Here is a 12,781-nt window from a genome sequence, read left to right as displayed (position 1 = left end):
CTTTTCCTGTGGAAAGGATGACCATGGTTAGCCGCTGAAGCATTTGCAATGCTTATCTTTTTAGAACAGAGAAATATGCAAGACACCATAAAGCAAGGTAGCGATTCATTCGAGAATGAATTCTGTAAATTATTGCCCAGATATTTTTTGTTTGTTTATTCGACTAATTTATGGGATAGACATTAAATGTTAGTGTTTTGAGATTCCACAAATAACCGAATAAACCAATGTTTTTCAACTGTCTTTGCAACTTCATCCGATAGCCCAAATCACTGATCAATGCCCACAACGATCATTGGATTTTACAAGTGCTGTGCGCTGGCGTGTTCTGCGTGCTCCTGTTCTGACTGCATTGGGACAAGATGCAGGTTGACCTTTCGTTGCCTAATTGTTATTGTGTAGCTGACTCCACCCCATTTACATTCAATTGTACGAAACCACAAGTTATCTTAGACTGGGATGCAAGAGACAAATGTATATTGAGGTCATATCCTTGAACGTTTCTATTCATATGGGCTGTCTTTGTCCTGGTGGTCATGAACGCATCCAGCCAGCTGTTTCATTCCACCACACACCTACAAGTCTCACAACCAAAAAAGAAAATGTATTATTCCAGTCTGTTGTCTTTTTGCAAAATAGTAAAGCTATCGAAAATGAAAGCAATTCGACCATGGCCTCAAAATTAAATAGAAAGTGTCGGAGCATTCGTTTGGAAATGATCTGGGGGCTTTTCAGCTAACGTTAGTGAAGGAAGAAGTGTGTGTGTGTGTGTGTGTGTGTGTGTGTGTGTGTGTGTGTGTGTGTGTGTGTGTGTGTGTGTGTGTGTGTGTGTGTGTGTGTGTGTGTGTGTGTGTGTGTTGCACCCTAGCCCACCATATTCAATAATACGAGCTGCAGGCCGTCAGTGCATTTATCATCCTATTACTGCAACAAATCCAGGTCCAGTACATGAAGGGTAAAATGAATTACCAACGTTAAGCCGTCAATAAAGTCATTTCTGTAAATGGTGTCTCAGAAGACTCGCCGCATTATTCAACCGGCTTTATCAGCACCTTGGAAATTACGCGCGGTCCTCTTGAGCGCATAATATTGCCCTGCTTACTTTGATTAAGCGCCTTGCCAGGGAATAGTGTCAGTGCTTTTGACCGGCTTTTATTCACTCTACTGTGATGAACGCCAAGCTGATCAGGCGGAATGAAGAGTAATTAAAAGCTATAAATTATATTTTGCGGCCCCTCTCAAGGCGTCTCTTTGTGGGCAAGATAAGAGCCGGAGTCCTCATTTACCGCCTGAAAAGGGACTACATCTCCACAATGGGTACTTGGCTAAATAGCATATTGATAGTGTCCCAATTATAATTTAATTAACTACCCACACTAACGCTATAGCTTTTGGGATAAAGATTTCAATACTAGCATGTTGAATGTGAATCAGTCCTATAGTTTTGAGCAGAATACATTATTTCGTGACTAATTACTCTTATTTATGTGTCATTTTCTATTGTACCCCTAAGCATGGACAAAAGTTGTCACACAACAAAGAAGCTCGAGCGTCTACCTTGTTGCAAAAAAATATGAGGTTCTCAATGAACATACATAAAAGGCCTATGTCTTCAATGTGTGTTTGTTTCGTTTTGTTTTGTTTGCTGCTATATCTATATTTCAATCTGGGATTGTAATGTTGGATTTGTAGTGATTTTTAATTAGACTCTCTACCCGCACCCAACTGCACCTGTGGTGTAGCCTATAGACGATAGTGACACAGATATAGGCCTATAGAAATGCAAATTGCATGCCTGTTTAAACTTAATACAATTAGAATGAACATAAACAATTTTCAATTTTACGATACAGGCCACCTTGGAATGGGTTGATGAATGATTAGCTTGATTTGAGATATTTTACATCACCACGTCACCATTAGGCCTAATACTTCTTATTATATGTCTGATACAAACGCTCAAACAGACCACCTCCATCACCTCCTACCACCTCCATCAACTAAACCTAACTTAACTTGTCCCCCTGTTTCTTTTTAGCAATGTAAATATAGCCCATACCTACAAGCACGTAACCGGTCAAAGTCAGGCTATGCACAGGTGAGGATGATTACAAGCGTTTATCAAGTGATTTATCCATTTGGAAAGCAGAAATTACGCATGCGTAATTATACAAATATCATAGATGAGAGTCATTTAAGATATGGGTTGCCAATTTGACACACCTATTATTTTAGATATAAAACAGGAAAAACATAAACTAGAGTGGGAAAAATGTCCTACTGCATGTCAATTGTATAGGCTACGGTTCCTTCCAAATGTGGAGGAAGAGGACTTTTAAGAAAAGCATACACATATCACCTTTCGGTGGTAAGAGAGTGGATGGCAATCAAGTCGATAGAGAAATTAACGGGAACCATTGGTGGCCTAATTGTATAGGTAGCCTATAATATTTATGTACAAGCCCAATGTCCCTACCATGTTTTCCTCTATCGGTGATGAGCACAGTCATTTGGTATGGAAGAAAAGCGCACCGCTGAGACCCCTTGTTTTGTGCCTAAAAGCCATCAATTATTTATTTGCTGAGATTCGTAAAATTCGATTGGACGTCGTCACTTCTGACAGCGCGGATCTGCACAAGTGATTGGTCTATTGCACGTGTGTTGGCACTCACGTGCTTCCGGTTGGTGTGAAAAAAAGTGTGTGAGAGGGATAACGGGTTTTAGGAGAGTTTAGAAAGATCGCGCCGACATACATTAGAGAAAGCTAGCGACGACGCTGCAGCGCGCGATGTGTAGTCATTCGTGGTAGCGCAGGGTTATTGTGACACTTGGATCGCTTTAGTAGGCAACATGTCGACAGTGTAGAACATTGTCACATTTATCAAAAGTATTTTATATAGGGTTCCTTCATAATATAGTCAGATATCTTTTTTTGTTTGCTATTATTCGGATACGGCATTGAGCAACAAGTGGAGTTTGGCGTGGAGAGTTTGCGCTCCAGCCAAAAGTGTTCCAGTTATGGAAGAGCGAATTGATCAAAACAGCCGTGATTCGACTGAGGGAGAGAGCGTGTCCCTCTCCCCGAATCTACCATCTCCTCCAATTTTGCCCCACCAGGCAGCACAGCAAGTACATAGAACCACAAACTTTTTTATTGACAATATTCTGCGGCCAGACTTCGGCTGCAAGAAGGAGCTTGGGAGTCGGGAGCGGGCGCAGACCTCCGGCAGAGAAAACGTCAACCCCTTGGTAATCAGGCCATCTCACGCGAGCAGCCTTTGCCAGGATTCCAACTGCAGTAGTGACAGTACTTCTTCTTCGTCGTCCTCGCCGTCTTCGAAACAGAGCTCGACAACACAAGGTGAAGGGAATGGGACTACCACAACGAGATATGGAGACACCGCGTCAATAGTGGTTGTGAATGCCAGTAATGGAGGATCTCCACCCGCTAAAGAATCTACGCCGATGTTATGGCCTGCGTGGGTTTACTGCACGAGATATTCGGATCGACCATCATCTGGTATGGCGCTAGTTTCCGAATAATTTTACCCCTGCATGTCTGAAATGTGAAAGTCTGTTATTTTGGTTATGTTTGGAGTAGGCCTAGCCTGTAGGTAAATTTGAACATCGTAAACATCTCTCTCTCTCTCTCTCTCTCTGTCACTCTCTCTCCCCCCTCTCTCTCTCTCTTTCTCTCTCGCGTCGCTCCCTTGTAAATGTATTCAATTCGTGAGCGTTATGCACGATAGGCTAAATGAAGAAACATACCTTGAAAAAGCTAATAATAACAGCCAAAACAACAAATGATGATAGGCCTGGATTATCATAGTAGACAAACACAAACACACACACATTTGCCACTTTGTTTTGGTGAGAGCATTTCAAACAAAACGATTAATTAGACCTGGCAGAGCATGTTAGGAAGACCAACTGGACTGCAATTTGATTCTCCTCCCTAATTTGTATTATTCTCCTCAAAACAAAACAATGCCGAAAACTGGTCCTCCATGTTATCACATTGTTTATGTAAAACTCATTGAAAAGTTTTGCGTGGACAAGACAAACTTGAAAGGAGTGGACACCGAAACGTCCACTTTAACTGTCGTCATTTTGTTTGACTATCTTGTTTTACTTCACACCATATGCCTATACTGACTGTTAACTGTTAGCAAGCCTTCGCTGAAGGCCGTCTCCAAATCACCCAAACTGCAAAATATGCACGAAATAAAAAAAAAACAATAGATTCATCAAATAGTTTAGTCTATATTATCTACATAATCCAACCATTATGTCCCTTCGATTAGGCTACAATAGCTGACTTTCTTTTCACCGGACGAGCATATTGATGGGTCTATGGTGTAAATCAGGGTTTGTATAGACTGCCTTGTCAATATGGTTGGGGGTTTATATTCCACAGTCTTTCTGAACTTGACATGAGATTCAGAATTCAGAAAATATCTATTGATTGACTAAAGTGATTGATTGACTAATGAAGCTATAAGATTTAGGCCTAGGCTATATGAATTGGGGAAAAAAACACTAGGCCTATTCGTTTCGATATCTTTCGGGAATGATATCTGGTAAAACAATGTAGGCTTACGAAAATGGAATGAACCGACAGACTATATAATTGTTTTAGCTAATCAAATAGCCTAGGTTATATTTTCGGAAAGTAGGCCCTGGCCTAGCCTGTGTATGTGCTTGCTATTGTAGGCCTACTACTGTTATTGTATTCAGAAAGTAGCCTATATCTGCAGGTAAACGTGACCCCCTGTCGTTACATGTTAAACCATGTTGGCCCATGTTGTTCCAAATGACAAAATAAAGATGACGTAGGGCTACCAGTCCATAACGCGGATGAAAATGTTCAATACAAATATCCCGCCAATTAAAAAGTATAAGGCTATATAGCCTAGCCTTTGTGTTTATGAGAACAGTAGAAGCATATAGTTGAGTTTCACACAATACAGTATCAAACTGATTTAAACCGTATCCTACAATGCACTGACTGCATTGGGATCCGCAGCTTGTTTTTGCAATATACGACCTAATTGTGTTTTTTAGCCTAGAGAAATCGTTTTTTTCCCCTGAAATGACAGTCTACATTTTGTTGTGTTGTCTGCGTTTTTGGGAGAAGTCAATCGAATAGATGAATAGTAGGCCTATATAGCTGTTAGGTAACACGTTTGCAGAAAGTGTGCATAAAAGATAAATGATGAATTAGCCTATATCCATGTATCTTCTTTATCGCAATATTAGCACCGTGTATATGCTACGTTATGAACCTCTCAGATGTAATTATGTGCACGCGACATGGCTGTGGATAGAATAGCCAAGTATCTCAATACCAACTTGCAAAACAGTAGCCTTTTACGTTCCAGTGCAATGGCGTTTTAGACAGACCTATTGCAATGTAGGTCTAAGCATAGACTAGTGAAATAGTAAATAATCAAATATGTTGCCTTAGTTTGTTTACTTTGACATTTTATGGCACCGAGTCTTTATTACACACATTGATGGAATGAGCTCGTTAACTGACGGAGGAATAGTGGCTGAGCTGGGGCATAGGCCTACTTGTGTTAAGGAGGACTAACAACATACTGTGTGTTGTCGTGCTTGCGCCGGTCTGCAGGGTAGGCCTACAGAAAAAAAGGCATGCAAATCAACAATAGTCTGTTAGTAAGTATAGGCATGTCGTTTGATATTATATTGGTATTATTGGTATTACCCTATCTGTCTTAGGAAACTATGAAATTCGTAGACCACATATAGCCTAGGCCAAAACATATGCGTAAAATAGGCACGAAATCGAGGATAACAGTCTTTCACACCGCTAGGCCTACATTTTATTGTTTTGACGTTGCTTATATGTTTTTGGTTCTGTATTATGTAATTGGAAGATATGTGTTACTGCATTTCTTAAATTGTGAATATTCAAATGAATACATTATGTCAATACAACTGTTCATCATTTAGCCTTGTTTGAAACTTGCGCCTGTGGTAAAATGGTCGCACTGACTGGAAACACACTGCAAACACACATTTAGCCATGAGCAATAATTATTACATTGAAATACTCCATTGTTTTAGTCATGTGTAAATTAATGTTTGTTGGGCCTAGGACTAACTGATATTTACGTGTTCGTTTCACTGTTGTTTCTACATCAGGCCCAAGGACACGGAAATTGAAAAAGAAGAAAAATGAGAAAGAAGACAAGCGACCCAGAACCGCGTTTACAGCTGAACAACTGCAGAGACTTAAGTCCGAGTTTCAGGCAAATCGCTACATAACAGAACAACGGAGACAGTCACTGGCCACAGAACTGAATCTCAATGAATCCCAAATAAAAATTTGGTTTCAGAATAAGAGGGCAAAAATCAAAAAGGGGAATGGCTACAAGAACGGCCTGGCTCTCCAACTCATGGCCCAAGGACTGTACAACCATTCCACAACCACGGTCCAAGAGGAGAAGGATGATAGCGAGTAATTTCCCCCCTCGTGCAGGGTAAAATAGACGCTGAACTGAAGCAGAGTGCTTGAACTCTTTTGTGAACTGAAAACGAAAGAGGTAAATATGATTTGACTGGGACAGATGCTATTTAAAACCGATTTCTGTTTATGATACAGTATATGGACATAATTATATCAAATACGAACATTATTAAAGTTTATATATAGCCAAAACAATATGACGTTGTATATATTTAATTTCAGGTAAGGTTATGTCTGTATCAATCCCTACTTGCTCTAGATTGAAACTTTTCTTTTTCTTATGATGTTGTTGGCCATTGTTTTAGTATAAGTGTCTGACTCATAGATTTTTTTTGGTGATTTCTGTCGCCCCTCTCCCCAATCTCTCACAATTCTACAGACTGCGTTTCTGAACCGACGTGCCAAGCCAAAGATTTTAATATGTTCAGAGAATATGTAGTCTGAAATAAATAAAAAAGGTAGAATGTGCTACAGCTTCATTCCTCATTGAAATGCTATACACAAAGCGTAGTTTGTGAATCGATTATAACTATTAGCTTTCAAGGCCCAGGACTAACACTATGTCGTTTAAATAAAGTCCGAAGAGACAATGACCAAATATGGGGTATTTTGTTGAGCTTTCGGGACAAATATACAACTTCAGTGACATAATTATTTATTGTAATGCAAAACAAACATTTTGCTCTGACATTTAATACATATTTTTCATCAACGAAGCAGTGATAGACTGCGCGTACCTTTTTAGTGAGTTAATTCAGATAATGTCGACATGCATATATTTCCCACGAGCTATGCCATTTGCTATACAAACATTGCTTGTTAATAGGACAGAAGGCCCAGGCGTGCCCCTCTATGTGTAGCCTAGCCTACCTTAAAGCCTACACACTCACGGAAGCTATGTAACCTACAGGCAGGTCTATATCCGTCAAGGTCACAGTGTACTCATGGAAGTTATTTTGTATTATTCGTTTATTGGGGGGGGGGGGGCAGTAGTAGTAGTATTACGATTAGTAGGTCTATTATTATTGTTTTTTCTTCAATAATATTATATTACTATGAGTACAAGCATTATCTCGGCCTTTATCATTGGGATACACTCTATGTCTACATTAAGGCTAATAGTATAAGACATGGTGATGAAGTTTCTAAATGGCAGTGGTGGAAAAAAGTACCTAATTGTAATACTTTTCAAAAAATATGCCTTTTTACAAACTGACTATATACAAAAGTAAATGTAATTGCTAAAATATACTTAAGTAAAAGTATAAATCATTTCAAATTCCTTATATTAAGCAAACCAGACGGCACAATCTTCCTTTTTTTCTTTAATTTACGGATAGCCAGGGCCACACTCCAACACGTTTACAAACGAAACATTTGTGTTTAGTGAGTTCCACAGATCAGAGGCAGTAGGGATGACCAGGGATGCTCCCTTGATAAGTGAGTGAATTTGACAATTTTCCTGTCCTGCTAAGCATTGAAAATGTAACGAGTACTTTTGGGTGTCAATGAAAATGTACATTCTTTTATTTAGGAATGTTGTGAAGTAAATGTAAAATTAGTCAAAAATATGAATAGTAAATTAAAGTACACAGATACAAAAAAAATACTTGAGTAGTACTTTAAAGTATTTTTACTTAAGTACTTTACACCACTGGTATATGGTGGCTGTTGTCTTCTCCAAGAAACTGCGTGGCTCAATTCAGAACGTCATCATCTCTGTGCAGGCTATCTTGTGCATTAAATAGCACTTTCAGTCTCCTCATGAAATATATAAGGATAATAAAGTCGACACGCTTAGGGTTTTTTAACTTGACTACATGGCTACAAAAGTATTAAAAGCTTTTAGAGATAAACATACATGCAACAGAAGATTAAGTTCCACTGAAGTGAATAGTGAACACGTTGCAAGAATTCACCATATGAGTTAAAATGCTTAAGAAAAAAATCTAAAGCTATATGCAACGGATGAGCAGACGGACACACACACACACACACACACACACACACACACACACACACACACACACACACACACACACACACACACACACACACACACACACACACACACACACACTGTATTACATGATTGCATTGTATAGGATACTATCTCATAACTTGGCCTTGTGGTAAAGCAATATTATTATGGCAACCAGCAAGATGACGTTCCAGCCAAAACAACATCAATTCTGCTCTTGTTAAGTCATCGTCCCCTCCCTTACACACACACACACACACACACACACACACACACACACACACACACACACACACACACACACACACACACACACACACACACACACACACACACACACACTGTATTGTATAGAATACTGTCTCATAACTTGGCCTTATGTTATGTGTATTTATTAATTTCCTGTTTCTGGGATAATTTCTCGAACAAGAGTTAGGTTGTCCTTTTGTCTAGCTCCCTGCCACCGTCACCGGACATCTTAACACATGGTAGCTATTTTTCCAGAATGGATCTCATTTCACTTATTAAACTATTCTCGGCATTTACAAGATTCGATTAAACACGCAGGTGGTATGGAGGAACGCCAAAAGAGGCAGAAGATCTAAGAACGGGCCATTTTATTGGTCAGAGGAAAATCAGATCTTTAATTATAGAGCATATTTATGGAATAAAAAAATTAAAAATCTCAAAGCCCATGGGCATGCCATAGGTCAGACCGGGCAGTCAAAACAAGTCATTTCTATTTATAGCACAACCGATAGGCTACATTAGGCCTACCAGACGTTCATTTCAATTCGAAGAAAGCGATACTTGTTATTTTATTTGTTAACTTCCTATATTAAAATGTTGAAATTTTAACTCTGTGTAATGATTATCAAATAGGTTACTGCGTTAATCAGACATACGCCAAACAAAACCATTTTGTTAACTTTCCCAGGTTAGCACTAAAGGACACACATTCACAAAAGTAGATATTAGTAGATATTTTGCAAAAAAATGTAATAGAACAAGGTAAGAAAAAGGTTTACTAATTAGCTTGTACAGTCCAATTCAAGACCGGAGTATGATATGGCTAAAGTAGATTTGGCACTTTATTTGACCTAACCTTTATTTAGACAGGGTCCCATTGAGACCAAGGTCTTTTTTCGAGGGAACCCAAGACCAAGCAATTACACAATCATAGCAGGAGCGTAGGAAACACACAAAGGTAAATATAAAAAACACAATCATAAAAAAACAGCCAGATTCCTCAGTGAAGAGGTCCCCTACCAACAATCTGAATTACCAAGCCTCGGCTGTTCTGAAATTGAGGCGCGAAGAAACTAAACGCCACGAGCTTCTGAAACGATAGTTGTAGTACGAACAATGCCTAAATCATCTTGCAACTTTCGTTGAAATAGAGTCTAGGCCAGCCTACTTTATCGACAGAAGAAGTAGGCCTAGTAGCTAAACCCACATAACACACTTTTATATAGCCTTCGTTTGAACTTGTTCACATATTAGGGTTACCTAATAGGCTACGCAATACGACTGCTCTGGATGAATGTCTACTTTTATCGAACATTAGGGTATTGTTTTAGTTCTCCAAAATACCTTCAACTTAGTTATCAATTGGTGAACACTATGCTTTGCAGGTGTGTATATGATTTAGGTGCTTTCCTGCGTAGGCTTGCAGCATTATCTTCTTTGAAATATTCCCTGTGCGACAAAATACGCCAGGATATTGCAATTCACTGCAAATATGTAGCCTAGCCTATAGCCTACATTGCCTTGATCTTTATACCCCATGAAAATGGTTAATTAATGAAATAAATTTCCCAAAGTTAAATGTACCTTCAACAATAAGTCTACACTGGGACCTATATTGTCTAGATAACTCACAGTTTCTCAAAATAAGCGTAGGCATATGCTATTAAATATGGAAAACCACATATTTTTGCATTACCCCAAAACAACATTATCTTACTTCTTGACAACGGACGTGGTTCGTAGCATAGTGCAGGTAAGAGAAAAACAATGACAAAGTTTAAATTAATATAATACGACATGGATCATTTGTTCGTAATTTCCTTTCCGTTCAAGATTAAACGCTTCTACCTTTTTGAGGGCTATTTAAAAAAAATGGATACATAAGTCCCTATTTATTAAAAATTACTTTTACTTTTTGATACTTGCTTACTCAATCAATTATTAAGGATGACTGCGTATGGCAGCAAACCTGGCACAAGCGCAACACATTAGAAATGGTAAACTATGAACAATTGACAAAAACGAACCTTGAATGTCAGGATATGAATGCCTTTTTCATACCAATTGATCTTGTATAGGCCTACAGCCTATTGATTACTGGGCTTACTTCTGAAAGTGCAATTGCATTCATTCATTTGATCATGAATTCATAATACAGATTGTCCAACTTAATTTGGCTCCGTCCAACACACACAATAAAGCCTATTCAATTGAAATACATGGTCATGTACCTAGTTTATTTCGTTGGTCCTAATATAAGCCTATCTGTTTGTTGCGTAACCAGAAATGAGTTCGGATTTAATTAACGGTTGCCCACTTCTCTGGAGAGGACAGCAGCCCAACCATTTAACCGCCCCTGGGCCTCTCGTCGGTTTTGTTTTTAATTATTTCCAATGTTGTTCGAACTGCTCTGGGTTTCGACGTTCAATTAACTCCCCGAGTTTTAATAAACACACACGTACACCACTCATGCATCATTTATTTGAATAACTTCTGTTAACATTGGACTTAAATTATGGGTGGAGTAGCCTGGCAGTCAATGAAAAATGTACAGCATTAATTCATTTCAGAGTTTTTAAGGACATTTCCAGCCACCATAAGCTTATTAATGTAGTCTAGTTAATGTAGACATTTCAATTCAATGCATTATGGCATCTTAATAAGACATCTATAGGTAGAGAGACACAATTCATACGGCACCTATACGCATAATACATTGTTATCCAGCTCAGTGGTTGGTGCAGAAAAATATAATGGTAAGGTCATATTCAACAACTCTTTCAAGTATACTCGGTGACGCCTTTTCTCTATGGTTGTTTCTGGCACGTTGTCTATGCGTTAGCTAATGCTATCCTTTTTTTCTTTGCATTGGCAATTTCAAGAAGAATACGTTCATAGCCTAGGCCCACTATCAATGGACTAATGTAATATACATAGCCTAATATTCAAATACAACATTGAACTTACACTCAAAAGTGCGGTGAAGTTCCCAGCACGATCAGTAGGCCTACTGGGGCTGCACAGCGGACAGGTAAGCGTTTGACTTGACATTACATTACATGATGTGACATGCTTGCCTCTTCATCATCTATTGGTCTGACAACACACAGGGCAGTAAGTTGGAAAAAGGTCACTGAAGATAAAATATATTGAGTATTTGACATGCTATGTGTGCAAACCCGGATAAGAATTTACGGAAAAGATCTCGGAATCGCAAGGTGCAATCTACATTGCCCTAGAATAGCACGGAGTGACGCAAAGGGGGAAGTTATTCAGCCAATTAAAAATTACAAGGATACTTTCCCCACCTAATCATTTAGCAGATGCATGAGGTTTATGTATAAAACAATGGAACCCTGGGATCCAGTGCATACTTAGCATAGTCTGCCTTACAGCTACAATATGCATTTAATTTATATGCAAATTAAAGCAATAAAAGAAGACGCTGGAAATTACTCCATTTGAAGGGGGAGCTGTAAAAAAAGATTTTCAGGTAGAGTGTACTGGATGCTGAATGTACTAGCTGGATACAGAATGAGGCATAATAAAAAAGAAAACAAATATCGTTTTGTTATTTACAATGTTGAGAGAATGGATTGGGAATATAGTTGGGGTCTTTTGAGGTTGCAGGCTGCATCACCAAGGAGAATTGCAGGTTCGCATGGTGTCCCTTTTGTGTCTCCTCCCTGACCAGCAAAGTCACGCTAGGGCAATCAAAGTGATGCAGAGACGTCAAGTGACCCTGAATAGGGCTAAAGTATGCAAATGCACCGGCGAAGTGAGCTTTAATCCTGTTAGAGTACAATGTGGATGGAGGCTCAGGGGTCCAGGGCCTGTCTTGTTTTGATTCCTCATCTTCCCTGACCCTGTGTTTACTGTTAGGAACCTATTTCAAATCCATAATAGGGCCTCGGACAAATGCAGATCAACATGCATGGACAGACAGACAGACGCACACAGAAACCTGGCATCAGACACAGACAAATCCACTCACATACACAACAAAACACACACACCTACATGCACATGCCCGCACGGTTCACATATGCATGCACGTA

General features: G+C 39.1%; 1 protein-coding gene across 1 annotated transcript; it reads left to right on the top strand.

Moving 5' to 3' along the window:
- The first annotated feature begins 3,018 nt into the window (after nucleotides 1–3,018).
- On the top strand, nucleotides 3,019–6,488 carry LOC120050478 (homeobox protein engrailed-1-B-like). Its single transcript, XM_038997065.1, has 2 exons — nucleotides 3,019–3,520; nucleotides 6,169–6,488. Exons 1-2 carry the CDS (start codon nucleotides 3,019–3,021, stop codon nucleotides 6,486–6,488), a joined length of 822 nt encoding a protein of 273 aa, XP_038852993.1.
- The last annotated feature ends 6,293 nt before the right edge of the window (nucleotides 6,489–12,781 follow it).

This window comes from Salvelinus namaycush, chromosome 7 (assembly GCF_016432855.1).
Source record: "Salvelinus namaycush isolate Seneca chromosome 7, SaNama_1.0, whole genome shotgun sequence".
NCBI classification, from domain to species: Eukaryota; Metazoa; Chordata; class Actinopteri; order Salmoniformes; family Salmonidae; genus Salvelinus; species Salvelinus namaycush.
Note: the sequence above shows the minus strand (reverse complement) of the source record. Positions and strands in the feature narration are given on the sequence as shown.